The sequence below is a fragment of the Peromyscus maniculatus genome, chromosome 6 (genome assembly GCF_049852395.1).
Source record: "Peromyscus maniculatus bairdii isolate BWxNUB_F1_BW_parent chromosome 6, HU_Pman_BW_mat_3.1, whole genome shotgun sequence".
Lineage (NCBI taxonomy): Eukaryota > Metazoa > Chordata > Mammalia > Rodentia > Cricetidae > Peromyscus > Peromyscus maniculatus.
In genome coordinates, this window is record NC_134857.1 from 2058832 (window position 1) to 2076292 (window position 17461).

Consider the following 17461-nt stretch of genomic DNA (forward strand, 5'->3'; position numbering starts at 1 on the left):
AACAAGGGCTCAGGCATTGGTATTAGATGTGTTAATAGCTTTAATGCTTAGGTCTTTTGACTACAATCCTATAAGTAAAAGTATGCCAGTTAAAACAAGGCTATCAATAGTTAGACAAGATGATGTAAATGGAAGGGTGTTTTTCTTTTTTCTTAGTAGATTACCTATTTTTTGGATGTCTTGTTCATCATTTAGGATGTGAATAATGGATCCTGAGCATATAAAAAAACATAGCTTTGTATAACATGAATCCAAAAAGGTTTTATTATTAAAAACAAACGCGGAGCCAGGTATTAGGGTGAACGCTGAAAGATCAGAGAAACAGAACCAGCCACAGCCACCTCACCTCACCAGTTCCTCAGCTGATCCTGTTTCCTCAGACTGGAAGCCTCTGAGTCCTCATCTGGAATGAATCTAGCTGAACTGCTGCTAAAAGCCTAAAAGCTTAACCAGGCTCTAGTTCCTGTTTTTCACACCTTGTATACCTTTCTGCTTCTGCCATCACTTTCTGGGATTAAAGGTGTATGTCAACCATGCCTGGCTGTTTCCAGAGTGGCTTTGAACTCACAGAGATCCTCATGGATCTCTGCCTCCAGAATGCTAGGATTAAAGGTGTGAGTGCCACCATTTTCTGGCCTCTATGTCTATCCAGCAGCTGTTCTGTTCTCTGAGCCCAGATAAGTTTATTAAAGTGCACAATATACTGGAGGATACAATATCACCACAGCTTTGAAGAACACCATGTGCAAATGTGAAGCAAAGCTAGATAGGATTGATTTACACACAAAGTTACTAGAATAAGGCCTAGTTGGCTGGATGTAGAAAATGCTACCATTTTTAAATGTCATTTTTAGTAAGTGCACAGATGGCAGTGAACAGTGTTGGTTAATGAGCCAGGGCATAATGTAAGTGTCAGAACAGTACTATTATTTGAAATACATGGGTAAAAGCAGGTTAATAAGATTCCTGCAACAGCCACAGTACTTGAGTGAAGGAGAGGTAGGGCCATCTATGGCTGATGGGAGTTAGGGGTGGAGGCCAAGTTGTTCCAATTTGCCTGGGGCTGCCATTAGAAGGCCTAGAATAATTTAGTCGATGTTGTTGGAAAGAAAAATTTGTTGAAGATCTCAGGAGTTAGTGTTCAGACAGAATCATATTGTAGTTAAACTGAATCCAAAGTCTCCACTGTGATTAATAAGATTGCTTACAGGTCTGCAATGTCTGTGTTGGCTCAACCAAATCATCAGCTGGTAAAAAATGATATAGTACCAGGCAGTGGTGGTGCATACCTTTAATCCCAGCACTCGGGAGGCAGAGGCAGGCAGATCTCTGAGTTCAAGGCCAGCCTGGTCTATAGAGTGAGTTCCAGGACAGGCTCCAAAGCTACAGAGAAAGCCTGTCTTAAAAAGAAAAAAAAGAAAAGATATAGTACCTATGCCTTCCCAACCTATAAACAGCTGTTGGCTGAGGTAAGGATAATTATGGTGATTAAAAATAGAAGGTATTTGATAAAACAGTTTAGGTGTTGGAATGTATAAACCATGAGGAAAACTCCATTATTGATCAGGTTACAAATTTAAAAAAAAAGGACCAGGTAAAAAGATGCAGAAATAGTCAAATTTTAAACTGATATTTTGATAGAATTAATAGCAATTCTGTGTCAGTAATTAGGAATGTTAGGGTAGAAGAATGATATTAGGGGTAATCGGCTAAGAAGAAAAGCATATTTTATAGATGAAGTTATGTATAAGGGAAAATTGATTTAATAATGTCAGTTATAGAAATAAAAATTGGAAAGCCAAAGGTTAGAGAAATTAAGAAGACAGAAGATGTGGCTATATTTATTACTTTTATGTGTTGTTGCACCAAGTTTTTGACTCCTAAGGCCAATGTTATTACTTCTATCCTATAAAAGTAAGGAAGCCATATGTTTATATACGGAAGCATGAATTAGCGGTTCTTGTACACTTTATTGGTAGAGAAGAAGCTGACAACTCCTGTTTTTATATTCACAGTCTAATGTTTTTTTTGTATTCTATATTTAGAGAATGTGTGTCCTATAATGAATTTGGGGTTAATAATTAATATAATTAGGGGATAATGTGGAAGGCTATAAGTGTAGATTCTCATGTGTATGAGTGGTAATACTGTTAATGTGATTAGCAAGTGTGCCTCGTTGAGCTGTAATAATTATGTACATAGAGTATTTGGTGGTAATAAGAATATTTATGCCTATAAGGATGAGGGAAAAATTAGAAAATCAACAAGCTTTAAAATTTTATAGACATATACAAACTTAAAATATTCAAGGTATTTTTGATGAAGAACAAAGGATTCGCACAAGCACCAGGTGGCTTGTGCCTTCTCTTGCAAGTACACAACACTGGACGAGAAGCATGATTCCCTTGGTGAGAGCTCTTGTTCTGAAAGCCTGACTACCTGGGTTCCATCCTAGGAACACATGATGGAAGGAGAAAACTAGATCCACATGCAAGGAGAGAACTTACTCCCAAGTTGTCTTCTGACCGCCTCCCCCATACACAATATAGTATTTTTTTTAAGTACACAACACTGTACATTGTTTAACAACCTGATACTCAATTTGGGGCCTCCAGATTCAATATTGGTTTCAGAGAATGAAACAGACTGATAAATGTTATTGTGGAGATAAAAAAGACAAAACTAAGATTGTGAAAACTTTACAGAGGAGTCAGTATATTGGACATACTCAATTATGAAGAATAAACAAAGTGATAGGAAACCTATAGATTAATGCTTAGCAACTAAATTCCACTATACAAATGTCATAGTAATTCTGGTATCCCATATAATGGGATACTACTATTATAGTGTACTAAAACAGTTGAGGAAGTATATGTGATCTTACACTACCCACATTTAAAAGCTGTTAAAGCAATATGATGGGTACATGGAGACTCATTTACTATTTTCTTTTTTAAATTTTTGAGATAAGGAAGGACTAGGGATGTACTCAATTGATACAGTGCTTGCCAAGTATGCATGAAATTCTGGGCTCAGTTCTCAGCGCTACATAAACCTTGTGTGGGGGTGCATGGTTATAATCCCAATATTTGAGAGGTGGAGGCACATGAATAAGTTCATCTTTGGCTATATTGCAAGCTTAAAGCCAGCTTGTAGATGAGGCCCTTTCGCAAACCAGAACCCTGAAACCTTTTTATTTTCACAATAGGAAAAAAGTTTTAGAAAATTTTATTTCCCAACATAAATCCTTCAAGAGCTTTCTCCCTACTGTGTGCTAGATTTAACTCTGAATTTTTCCTCCAGTGTTCTGCAATGACAGCCCCTAAGAGCTGTAACATTTTTTGTCTTATCATTGCTTCAGTGTTTCCATTCAGAATGCGTTTTCCTATTTCCATCTGCCAAATGTTACCCCCATCCTTCAATGTTTGCCCCAAACAGTAGAACCATGGACTTAGCTGTAGATCCAACTACTTTAGCTAGTGAGTTTTGAACAAGCTTAGGAGTGGAAGTTTAAAAGTCTGATTTTAGAAGCTTCCTCAAGTAAACTATCTTGCAGAATCTAAATAGATCACAAAGAAAGAGGCAAAAGGTAGAGTTGCTTTTGATAAGGTATCCAGGGTCCTCAAGCCTTAATCTCTGAATGATGAATGACAACCACAAGGATTCATCCTTGAATGGTAAGAGCTTGAGCTAGAAGATTAAATTCCTTCCACAGTCATAGTCAATAGGCCCACGCTGCCTTCAGGTCCATCTCCTTCCACTTCTGTTGACTCACACTGCCTTATACCGAGTATCCCCTTGGTATCCTCTCAATACACAGACACCCATGAGTAGGAATAGTATCTAGAAACAGTCAATGACTAGTTCTGCCATAAAGTTCTATGACGGATGAAGAGATAGCTTAGTAGTCCCAGTAGACACTGGTCTTGCAGACGACAGGAATTTGATCCCAGAACCCACATCAGGCAGCTCACAATCAATTTTAACTTCAGGAGATCTGACACCCTCTTGTAGACTATGGGTACCTGCACTCATGTACACACCTCCCCCACAACTGAAAATAAAATCTAACTTAAAAAATTAGAAGCAACTGGGCATTTGTTTTATTTCCCCTCAAAACTGCAAATTTGAGAAGAGAGATCATTTTTTACTGACTCTCATTGCAGGAGAGCACTAGGAACCCTGACTACAGGGATTTCAGAGAGTAGCCATCTGCTGCTGCCTTCCCAGATGGAATAAATGTGAGAGGCCAAGAGAAGGTGAGGCACTTCAAGTTTTCAAAGGCAATTTTACTGTTAAGTAGCAAAATCAAAGAAATAAAGGTGGAAATTTTTCCTTGAAAGGAAGCAGCTTATAAGGAGATTAAAAAATATTTACAAGGCAGTGTCAGCTAATCATAAATATCATACAACTAAGATGTAATTTGCTAATATAGTTGTGCTGATCCATAGGAAACTGCCTGTATTTTAATCATTTTTATTCTATAAAAATGCAGTTTCTCATGGTTCAACCTAGTAAATGGTCTAGACCAGCCAGAGACATCAGTGTCTTTACAGAACGGTTGAACACACACTCAGAGTAGAACAATCTCATGAGAACAGCTTGTGTAGGGTGAGTAGGACTCATAAATTTAGTAAAGATATAAGAGGAACACATTTGAGAACCAATAATACTCAGTAATGCTTTGATTAAAAAAGGAATAAAATAAAAATACTAGGTGTGGAATAAATAATTACACTAAAGATACCTAAATGATTAAGTTGTCCTTTCATCTAACTACTATATAAACAAAAATGTACACTGCTCAGGAATGTTTTATTTCCATATAAATTAAAAATCTCTGCTAGTTTAATTATAAAGAAGTAAATTACATGTGTTATAAATTCTATAAGCCACTTAAAATGGGAACTCTTTTAAGAATATATGGAAATCATGTATTAATCATAATCATTTACCAGACTCTTTCCTACTGTGATTAGAATCTTCAGGTATTTGTATGTGGAGTATACTCATGAACTTCTGAGCCACAGATTGACATTCTAATTATTGGTTTTCTATCACCTAGCACGGTGAATGGCATGGATCATACACTCAGATGCCTGCTAAACTAATCACTAAGTTAGTATTACTTTTATTCTTGATTTTCACTTTTAATTATAAAAAACCTATAGTGGGATACCAGACACAACATTGTATATTACATCTGTATGGATGAATTTAAAGTAAAAACAAAGGAATATGAGTTCTCTTTTAAACTATAAAAGGTTAATGGCTTCTTAAACTACATAAGGGCTATAACAGCTTTATGTCTATAAAAATAAATGGAAAATGTCTACATGTTTAGTCAAGTAATTCTTTTTATAAAAGGCAAAGGAGCATAATATTTCAATCAAGGTGACATAGGTATTTACACATTTTTAGCAATATCTGGGCATTGCTCTTTCAAGACTTCTACTGTGAAGGCTGAAGCCTCCATGTTTTAAAACAGTCAAACACATCAAAAATAAAAGCTCTTTAATATGACAGTGTGTCGTCTAAGTCACATACTAAATTGCTCTATACAGGGAGACTTCACAATCCAGGAGCCGTAGCCGTGCTGCTGCAGGTAGGACTTCAGTAGTGCTTTGGCTTCTTGATAGGGCCCGGACATGCACTGGAGAAGAGGAAAGTGGAACATTCAGTAACCCCACACTGTGTAACTTTATGTGAAAAAAACTAATAAAAACTCAATTCCTGTGCTAATTTAAAACAGTTATTTTCCAACATGCCTATAAAGGCAATTTTGCTTGTTATTTAACATTTGCTTGTTATTTTAATAAGAGTAAACAAATTCACGACAGAAAAACAAAGAAAAAACATATAAAGTATGCACTATAACACTCAAACTGTAGATAACTCCCATTGCTATTTTCATGTATTCTCATTTTCTATAAATAAACACATATATGATTTATTATATAACTTTTATGATTTATTATAAAACTCACCCACTGCAAGTGTACAATTTTGACTTTGTTAATGTTATAGATATGTACAAATGTCATCAAAATCCAGTGATAAACTTCCACCTCTAAATCTTCCCTTGTGCCTGCCTGCAGTCAGTCTGTATTAGCCCCACGCAAGTACACATTTTTCTGTCTCTAGATTTTTTTTCCTGGAAGTTCCATATAACTTTATCAACACATTAAGCATGCCACTATGTTAGGCTAGCATAACATTTTCATGCTATTCCATGTCAGGGTTAGGTTTTTTTTTTTTTTTTTTTTTTTTTTTTTTTTTTTTTTTTTTTTTTTTTTTTTTTTGGTTTTTCGAGACAGGGTTTCTCTGTGTAGCTTTGCGCCTTTCCTGGAGCTCACTTGGTAGCCCAGGCTGGCCTCGAACTCACAGAGATCCGCCTGGCTCTGCCTCCCGAGTGCTGGGATTAAAGGCGTGCGCCACCACCGCCCGGCTGAGGGTTAGGTTTTTATAGTAGATTAATACCATTGTATAAGTCTATCACATCTGTCCATTCACCAGCTTATGAACTTGCATTGTTTCCGTTTTTTACTATCAGGAAAATGCTGTTATAAACATGTCAGTTTTGTTTCTCACAAATACCAGTGGTACTGCTGAGTCCCACAGCAAGAATGTTTACCTTTGGTGATGGAAGAAGCCAAATTGTTTTCCAAAGTGGCTGTACCGTTTTTTTTCCAGTCTCATTGTAATGCATGAGCACTCATTTCTCCAAATGATTAGCAGCACCTGGAGTGGTCCAGATTATAGACTACAGGTTGTTCATGAGGTTTAGAGAAAGAAGCTTACTCTATCAAACTGTGAAGTGTAACATCAAGTGCTGATGAAGAAGCTGAAGAAATGACCCATCCCTGTCTAGAACTGGCCAATGTGACTGAATTACAAAGTGTTCAGTGTAAAGTAATCAGCTTTATCTTGAAGAATATGTCATCTATGACTTAAAGAGAAGTCTATGCCTGGCTTAAAGTTTCAAAGGATAACCTGATTGTTTTCTTAAGGGCTAATGCAGATACTGGCTATAAATGAAAGCCAATCTTCATTTACTACCCCAAAATCCTTATAGTCATCGAAAGAATCATACTAAATATATTTTTTTGTGATTTATAAATGAAACAATGAAGTCTGGATGAAAGCACATCTGCTTACAGCATGGTTTACTGAATGTGTACACAAGTATATTTTTCTAAATAGATATAAACTCTGATTTATTAGATTTGCTAATTATTAAGCAAGTAAAAACATAGATATTAAAACATTAAAGCGAGTACAGAATAAAGTTTTTCATTTTGTTTGACAACTATAGTTTACATTATTTATGACATGCTTTGGAGTATGCTAATGAATAATTACTACTTTCTTACAAAATACTATTGTGAGATATAAACAAGTACCTAAAATACAGTGTTAATAAATCTTTTCTGAATATACAAGTAAGATGTTAGGCTTTCATCAATTTCACTCTGATTCATACTATTTATTCCATTTTACTTATTTCTGTGTTCCCAGTTCCCCACTTGTATTTTAACCAGCTTCTTGAGTTGGAAGCTTAAATAACTGATTTTAGAATTCTTTTGTAATATAAGCATTTAAAGCTATACACTTTCCCTATTTCTTTAATCATCCATGCATTTCAATACATTGTGTTTTTTAACTCATTCTAAGATAATTTCTTGGTTTTTCTGAAAGTCTTTTTCCTATGATCCATTGGTAATTCATAAGTTAATTTCCAAATATATGGCAATTTCCCAGATTTCATTCTATTAATTGACATTTTACTGCCACAGTGGCCAGAATATATTTTCTGTGATGTTTATGTTTTATTTTTAAGTTTTCCTGCTTTTACTATGAGATCTGTCTACATCAGGTATACAGCTGCTATGGTCATCCTAGTTCATTGCCTGATTTTCTTGAACCTGTCATGTATATGGCTCTGCTACAAGTCCCTGGGAGAGGACTATTGAGGGGCTGGACCCCAATAGTCTGCATTAAGACTCTATAGTTTTCCCATTGGCCAGGGAACACAGAGAATTTCAATTCACTCTAGTCTTTTAATTTCCCCATATATCTTGGTAACCAGATTTACTGCTTGCCTCCAACAAGGACTACAGCTGGAGCCAGTGAATTCACCAGCTTTTCTTATTCATTTCCTACCAATTTTGGCACCATAAGCAGAAAAAGAAAATCCACAAATTGTTATCCTCTGATCCACATCAAGCCCATTCCTCTGACAGTAAGTCTATGACTTTAGCAGCATCTTCATTCTGGTAAAACTACACTCCCCATCTTCAAACTAGACAGGAAGACAAGAGAATGAAAACAGCTCCAGGCAAGAACATAAACTCGTTATTCTTATTTAAAATCCTAGCACTTTTTCAAGAATATATAGTTTTGATATTTGAATTTTCTACCTTTAATTCACTTCCAGAGTTATGAAAGGCTGTTTTTGACATTTTCATTCAGTTTTTTTATACTTTTTTTAAAAGACTTGTAGCCTTTTGATATCACTGAAAACAGCAATGATATAAAGAAGCTTACACTTAGTTGTATGTGGGTGTGTGTTCATAGGCTTGTAGTTGATACAACTGTAAGTGGGTATGTGTGCACAAGCGTGTAGTTGATATAACTGTAAGTGGGAATATGTACATAGGCTTATAGTTGATATGAAGCTTTGCAGCTCAAAAGTATGGTTTGGTCATTTCAGTGCTTGCAAAAATTAAGTGACTTTCATACAACATTGTATTATTAAAATCAGAAAATAAAAATACTAATGATAACATGGAAGCATGCACATGACATGTCATATTAAATCAAAGTAGAAAAAATAAAATCCAGTATGCAATGTGATTTCAGCTCAGTGCTTGCCTTGCATGTGCAAGCTACCTTAACTATTGATCTATTATTGCCCCCGTCACTAAAAATTTGTTTAGAAAGAAAAAAATCTTTATTATCTGCTAAATCATGTCCAAATTAGGGTCTGAAATTAAACTTATTTTGAGTAATGTATTATTGTAAGACATAACATTCTATAGTTAGCAATGCTTTGCAGAGTAAAGGGTTTTATTACCTTTGTTTCTCTGGGTATAACAAGAAGGTGTTAAGCAATACTGTCAAAATAGGTTCGATAATATGTTACATTCCAAACTATTTAACACATTTTTGCTCTCTCCATAGATTCACCACATTATTGTCTTTAGCTATACTTCTATGATCACCTTACCTTAGCCGCGTGGTATGTCCGAGCTTCAAGTAAATCATCTGTTTTAGCTTCCTTGGCAAGCAGATTAAATCGACTTAACATTGCAGCCTTACAAAGCCGACTTGCCATTGACAAACCACTTTTAAATGGGGAACTAAAGTTGAAAGAAATGAAACACGCAGTAATCATAGTTAATGATTTATGTTCACAATTGTAGGGATTAAATAACAGCTCACAAATATTTATGATATCAATTAGGCAGAAGAATGCATGTTGGAGCTTTATTTTAGATAAGAAGCATCTTGAGTACTTAACTGTTGACAGAAGCTAACTTAACTTTAATTAGTTTAACTTATTATTGTACATCAAAAGTTAAAAGAATATTTCTATTTGAATATTTCTATTATTTGAGATAAAACTAATCTATGATAATACAAATGAAAGCAGTTGTTTTCCCATGATTGACTGAAAGGGAGTGTGAAAATACCTTCTGGAGTGGTGACAGCTATTGAATTTTGACTAGAGTAACAGGTGACCTGGATGGATACATGTATCAAATCTCCTGAAATTGTATAGTGCATTCCCTGCAAGCAAACTTTAATTTAGAAAACACTACTTCAAAACCATCCATACATGTGTATATGTGTGCATATGTATGCATTATTTGTCTGTTCTAATAAAAGTGAGTTCACAGATCACAAACCTTTTTACTAAGTAACTTTTCCCTCTCATTATAACTTATTAGCTGTTCTGTGACAGATGATTAAAACTGTAAAAACCCTCCATTCCATTCTTCCAGTTTCCATGTAGCTTTCCAGAGCCATACATCCCTTGAATTTGTGCTAGCCTTGTGATTTGTTATGGTGAACAAAGAGAAAATGTACAAGTTCAGAGTCCAGATTTCAGGGGAAGCCTTCCTTGCGATTCCTTCATGCTCAGCTAAGTGTGCTGTGACTACCATACTAAAGGGCAAAGAACAGTTATTCCTCTAAGAGATCAACCTAAGTGACTCTTCATTTGACCCACACCTGACTTCAGATGCCTGAGGGAGTTCTAACCAGATCCAGAAGGACCACTCAGCTGATCCAAACATTTATCGAGAAGTAATACATTGTTGCCTTAAATCACTGAATTTTGAGGTAGTTTATATGTAGCAAATGTTAGCATGCACTCATACATACAAAATCTATTAATCTCTGTATATTACTTTCCTACCATGATAGTGTTGGTAGATTTTTCTGTAAATTTCTTGGGCTTTTCAGTAGAACTGGGGAACACAGAAGGAGAAGAGCGTGTGCCTAGTGTTTGTGAGGTACTGGGTTCCATCTTCAAAATCCCCCTAATCCTTTTCCCCATATTTTGTTTCTACCTTTTTCTTATCCAACAGCAGTAACAGTAACCAATCACCCTGACATTTTCTCACCAATCATGATAGTATTTTTGAGTCAATAAGGCTGTATTTTATCCTCCAACAAACCATCTACTATTCTCCTTTTTACTCTTACTCCTTAGTAGATCTCTGCAATATGCTCTAGTAGAATAATGAGATGAACAATAATGATAAATTTAAATTTCTAGTTTGATGTCAGCTCTGCCACTATGTGGAAAAACTTCAATTAGTACTGTTGTATACAATATCTAAATGTTTTTAATAGGCTGCTAAATTTTTGTTGCAGTTTTGATTAACAGGAAGCGTTCTTTGTAAGTTTTGTGTGTATGTTGGGGAGGAAATAATCTTTCAACATATTTCATGATGCAAGATACATTTGCTTCATGTAAGGATTGGTGGATTCATAACAGATATGGTAGTCCATGCCTGTAACCCTAACACTTAACAGGCTGAGGCAAGATAAACCGAAAAACTGAGGCTAGCCTACATAGACAGACTCTGTCTTAAACACACACACACACACACACACACACACACACACACACACACACACACACACACACACACACTCTCTCTCTCTCTCTCTCTCTCTCTCTCTCTCATGCATACACACATACAGTTGGATGCTCTTAAAATTTTTATTTACATGTGTGTGTCTGCATCTGTATATGAATATAGTGCAAGTTAAGTATCCTTGGAATTCAGATGAGGGAGTCAAATCCTTGGGAACTGGAGTTACAGGTGGCTGTGAGCCACCCCATGTGGGTGCTGGGATTCAAACTCCCATCTGCAAAATCAGCAACTGCTCTTAACCATCAAGCCATCTCTCTAGCACTTAGATGTCCTTCCTTCCTTCCTTCCTTCCTTCCTTCCTTCCTTCCTTCCTTCCTTCCTTCCTTCTTTCTTTCTTTCTTTCTTTCTTTCTTTCTTTCTTTCTTTCTTTCATTTCATTTTTTTTTCTTTCCCAAGACAGGGTTTCTCTGGGTAGCCTCAGCTGTCTGGAACTCACTTTGTAGACCAGGCTGGCCTCAAACTCACAGTGCTCAATACCTCAGTTCTTTGTTGCTTTTTGTTTGCTTTTTTTTAAAATATGTTTTTAATTGAAATAAAATGGTCTCCTTTTTCCTTCCCTTCAACCCCTCTTATGTCACCATCTCAAACTGATGGCATATTATTATTATTATTATTATTATTATTAGTAGTAGTAGTAGTAGTATGTGTGTGTGTATACTCTAACTACAGCCACATGATACTTGACAAAGAGGCAAAACATACACTGAAGAAAAGACGGCATCTTCAACAAATGGTGCTGGGAAAATGAAATGTCCACATACAGAAGAAGGAAATTAGACCTTTATCTAAAATTAGATTCAGCTGGGTCAAAGATCGCACTCTGAAACCTGAAACACTAAAACTGCCAAGAGAAAACACAGACAGTATCCTATGAGATACAGGTGTAGAAAAGACCTTTCTGATAAGACTCCATTCGCTGAGAAATTAAAGTGAACTGACAAGGGGGCCTCCTAAAACTACAGAGCGTCTGTACAGATAAGGAAACAATCAAGTGCCTGAAGAAGCCACCAAAGTGGGAGAGCCTTTTCCAGCTCCACACCAGCAAAGGGCTAATAGCCACACTATACAAAACTCTACCAAACAAGAAAACAAAACAAACAGGAATCAAGGAAACTAGTGACCCAATTTAAAAAATGGGCTAGGGAGTTTTCAATTTAAAACAAGTGGCTAAGAAATATCTCAAAGATGCCCTTCAACTGAAGAATGGATAAATAAATTGTGGCACATATACACAATGGAATACTACTCAGCAGAGAAAAACAATGACATCATGAGGTTTGCAGGCAAATAGATGGATCTAGAAAAATCATCCTGAGTGAGGTAACCCAGACTCAGAAAGACAAATATGGTATGTACTCACTCATAGAAGAATACTAGATGTGGAACAAGGATGACTGGACTGCTACTTACATCACCAGTGAGGCTATCTGTAAAACAGGACCCCAAGAAAGACACGGGGATCACCCAATGATGGAGAAATGGATGAGATCTACATGAACAGCCTGGACATGAGGGGGAGCAATGAAGGGCGACAGTCGAGGGAAAGAGAGCGGAGATCCCACCTGGATCAAGAACAGAGAGGGAGAACAAGGAATAGGAGACCATGGTAAATGAAGACCACATGAGAAAAGGAAGAAACAAAGTGCTAAAGAGGCCCACAGAAATCCACAAAGATACCCCCATAAAAGACTGCTGGCAATGGCCGAGAGACAGCCAGGACTGACCTACTCTGGTGATGGGATGGCCAAACACCCTAATAGTTGTGCCAGAAACCCCATCCAAGGACTGAGGAATCTGGATGCAGACATCCACAGCTAGGCCCCCGGGTGGAGCGCTGGGAGTCTAATTAGCGAGAAAGAGGAGGGTTTATATGAGCGAGAATTGTTGAAACCAAGGTTGGATAAAGCACAGGGACAAATAGCCAAATGAATGGAAACACATGAACTATGAACCAAAGGCTGAGGGGCCCCCAGCTGGATCAGGCCCTCTGAATAGGTGAGACAGTTGATTGGCTTGATCTGTTTGGGAGGCATCTAGGCAGTGGTACCAGGTCCTGGGCTCGTTGCATGAGTTGGCTGTTTGAAACCTGGGACTTATACAGGGACGCTTGGCTCAATCTGGGAGGAGGGGACTGGACCTGCCTGGACTGAGTCTATCAGGTCAATCTCAGTCCTTGGGGGTGGCCTTGATCTGGAGGTGGTGGGAATGGGGGGTGGCTGAGGGGAAGGGGAGGAGGGAAGGAAGGGGGAGAACAAGGGAATCTGTGGCTGTTATGTAGAACTGAATAGTATTGTAAAATAAAAGAAAAAAAAAGAATTATCTCAAAAAAAAAAGTTCATCATTCTTAACAGATAGGAAAAGGCAAACTCAAACAGCTTTGAGATTTCATCTCACTCCAGGCAGAATGGCTAATACAAACAAAGCAAGTGGTAACAACTACTAGGGACACTGTGGAGAAAGCAGAACCCTTAATAACTTTTGTTGAGAATGCAAACTGGTGAAGCCACTCTGGAAATCAGTATGGAAAATCATCAAACAACAATCAATCAATCTAACATATGACCCAGCTGTATCATTCTGGATATATACCTACTCTACAGATACTTGGTCAGTCATGTGCATTGATGCTCTATTTGCAACAGTCAGGAAATGGAAACCTCAACAGAAGAATGGATAATAAAAATGTGATATATACATAACTCAAAAAATGTAAGACATTCTTGGGAAGCTGGGTATGGTGGCATACACCTTTAATCTCAGCACTCTGGAGGCAGAGGCAAGTGGATTGCTGAGTTCCAGGCCAGCCAGGGTCTAACTTGTTAAAAGCCCAGTCTAGTCTAACTCAGGATCCTCTCTGCTTCTTCCTCCTGGGGCCAGGGTTAGACTTTCTTTGCTTTACTGATTCTTTGGGGCTAAAATTCACAGTCTGTAGTTGGATACATCCAACTGCTTTATTTGTAATTATTTGCAAATGCTAGGCCATAATAAGAAATTAAACTAGGGTAGAGCGCTTGCCAGCAAGCACAAGGCCCTGGGTTCGGTCCTCAGCTGGGGGGGGGGAGGCGTGGTGGGATTAAATGCCTTTAATCCCAGCACTCGGGAGGCAGAGGCAGGCGGATCTCTGTGAGTCCGAGGCCAGCCTGGGCTACAGAGTGAGTTCCAGGACAGGTTCCAAAGCTACACAGAGAAACCCTGTCTCAAAAAACCAAAAAGAAATTAAACTAATTTCACATTTATTTATTCCACTTTGTCATGCCATTATTTTCTGAGTTTTAAAATATCATTAATTTGTTTGAATGTGTAAAGTTGAATGCATTTATAATCCAAAGGTCAGACAATGTATTTGTTGTGCTACAGTCTGTATTATTCTTGACTTGATCCTATTACCCCAAGAGTACTATGCTTGATGATATTCATGCCAAGAAATAGTTGTATTGGTCTTAATTAAATGTCCTTCCAAAAGGAAGATATTTAAAGCATGTAAACTTGAAAGAAAACAAAAGTCATGCTAAAAGAACACTGGGTTTACTCTGGGCTGCTTGTGTGTGCATGGATGTAAGGTTATTTACTAGACCCTAGACAACTTACCATGACTATAGTCCTAAAGAAAAAAGACTCCTCCTCCCCTGAGCACTAAGCTTTTAGCATTACTCACTGCTCATCTAAATAGAATATATCCATTACTACAAGGTTTTATTTTTATTCAATAACGAATTATAGGAATATGACAAAGAAATATCCAAAAGGCATAGTATAGTATGGTTAACAATAATGCCTTTGGAAATAAAAATGTCTATATTAGAATGCCAGTTTGTAATCCTTACTACAGGGGTGGCCAGGTAAAACATTAGAAAACCACAAGCAACTTACATGGCTATAACAATAGAAGGCAGCATAACATGTTATAATAGTTCTTACACTTATGTGTTCATAATATTTGCGATAGAATATGAAAAATGCAGATTCCTAATCCCACATCAAGAAATTCAGACTTAGTAGAATAATTTCTATGATTCTAATTTATTTTTTTTTGGTTTTTCGAGACAGGGTTTCTCTGTGTAGCTTTGCACCTTTCCTGGGACTCACTTGGTAGCCCAGGCTGGCCTCGAACTCACAGAGATCCACCTGGCTCTGCCCCTCGAGTGCTGGGATTAAAGGCGTGCGCCACCACTGCCCAGCTGATTCTAATATTTTAACAACACAGGGTTTAGAGCCAGATTCCTTGGGTTTGAGTGCTGGCTTCACCATTTACTATATGGCTTTGTAAGCTTGTATTATTCAAAAAAGAAATTTATAATGAATATGTTGTCAGCAACATGGCCATACTCAATACAAATTGTTCAGAATCCAATAAAAAATTGTTAGAGTAAAATTTCAATAAAATGCCTTCTTTTGCTCAATATATGATTTTTTTAGAGAAAGTAGTAATTCTAACCTTTCAGTGATCTTCCCACTCAGGCCATCCACAATCTCCAAAGAATTGTCTCCTTGTGCCCAATTCAAACTGAGTGATTTACGGTCCAAGTTTATTTGCAGTGGATATGCAGTGGGCACTAAGCTAATATGAGGTCTGTTGACCAAGTAAAACATGGGAAGTTTTGAAGTGAGTGCATCATCAACACGTTGGTTTATTGCAATTTCTAAGCCTCTAGTATCACTGCAATTCCCATCACCTAGAAAGCAAAAACAAAACACACTCAGAAATTCAAAGTCAAAAGAAAAGGTTGTGCTAAAAAAGAAAGATAGATAATGGAAATAGGTTAACTATATAATCCAAAGCTCACATCTCTTTTCTCTAGCCCACATCTATTCTCTTAGCAGTTACTTTCATAGATTTGACCTGAATCAAGACAAGGTAATGACAAAATTTCCATCAAGAAATGCTCAACAATGAAAAAAGAAGCAATACTAAAACAAAGAACCAGGGGTTAGAAGATGCTCAGGGGTTAAGAGCACTGACTGTTCTTCCAGAGGACCCGAGTTTCATTTCCAGCACTCACACAGCAGTTTACTTCTGTAATTTCAGGACCAGAGGATCTGATGGCTTCTGGCTCCCCCAGGCACTGCAAGCCCAGGGTACACAGACACACATGCAGGCAAAACACCCACATACATAAAATTTTAAAAATTTAAAAATGCAAAGAACCAGTACTGACCCACAAAGAAATGGTACTTTTTACAGAGCTCTGCCAGAAAGAACCTGCTCATTTTGTCTTGATTTTTTGGTTTCCGCATGAAATCAGCAGCAGATTATTGGCAAAAGTCAAGTAATTCTTTTATAGCTAATGACCACATATTATAAACTGTTACAGGATCACAATGTTCCAGTTTCAGGACACAAAGTAATTCAAAGAATGACCACTTTGGTTAATATTATGAACACTAACAAAAGCTTTGTATTTACACAATATTGTTGAAGAGAGTGAAGGTATTCTCAAAAGACACAATTGCCACTCACTTTGACTACTAAACTACTAAAATTTAGCTGGACCCCAAGAAATTGGAAAAGCCTGGGATCCTAGTGGCATCCAGGGAAAGGGTAGGGGTTGTCTCTCAGAAAGAGATTTCATACTGTCTTGACAACTTGTCAGATAATCTTGCAGGAAAAACTAGAATTGAGACGATAATGGGTGGGACCAGACCCCAACAAGGTCTGGTCCCAACAATGCCTCCTGCCCTTTGTTGAAACATAAACCTCCTATTAAAGACCCTAAAAACCTTTCCAAAACTAAAATGAAATTTTAAATACACTGTTCTTTCCATTCATATTCTACTAAGTTAACAGAGGCTTGGTGGAATCAATATAAAGAATTGTAGGGTCACTGACATAACTCTTACTGGGTTTGATCCCAGAACCCACATAGTGGAAGGAGCTAACCTACTCCTTCAAGTTCCCTTCTGATCTCCATATGCACATATATACTGTGACAGGTGAACACACAAACACAAATGAAATATAATTTTAAAATTATTTTAAAAGGAATTATAAACATTCTATAGGACATAAGAGAAAGGCAGTAAAGTCATCTTCAAAGAATTAAATTTAATCTGTAATGCTCCGCACTATAGAATTAAAAGGGAAACAAAATTCAATTATATAAAAGGAAGAAGTTTGTAAAGAATTGGAGCTGCTTAATTAGCACAATTGTTTGTGCTCACACCTATATTCCATTTTACTGATTGTTTTAACACTAGGCTTAGATGAATACCTACTTAGAATGCAGTTAATAAGTGCTATGTGTTAGGTAAGAAACTGTGACACAATAAGTAAAGTTCCATTAACTCTC

At 37.1% G+C, this 17461-nt stretch overlaps 1 protein-coding gene across 2 annotated transcripts in view; it reads right to left on the reverse strand.

The window, feature by feature from the left end:
• Positions 1–5342: 5342 nt before the first annotated feature.
• Positions 5343–17461, reverse strand: part of Adad1 (adenosine deaminase domain containing 1) — a 36061-nt gene continuing 23942 nt past the window's right edge. For both annotated transcript variants that reach the window (XM_006991824.4, XM_042279013.2), the window contains exons 10-12: positions 15610–15847; positions 9233–9365; positions 5343–5656 (exon numbers count right to left, since the gene is read on the reverse strand). In XM_006991824.4, the coding sequence (XP_006991886.1) occupies positions 5543–5656; positions 9233–9365; positions 15610–15847 (485 nt within the window). In that variant the 3' untranslated portion in view covers positions 5343–5542. The remainder of the gene's footprint in view (positions 5657–9232; positions 9366–15609; positions 15848–17461) is intronic.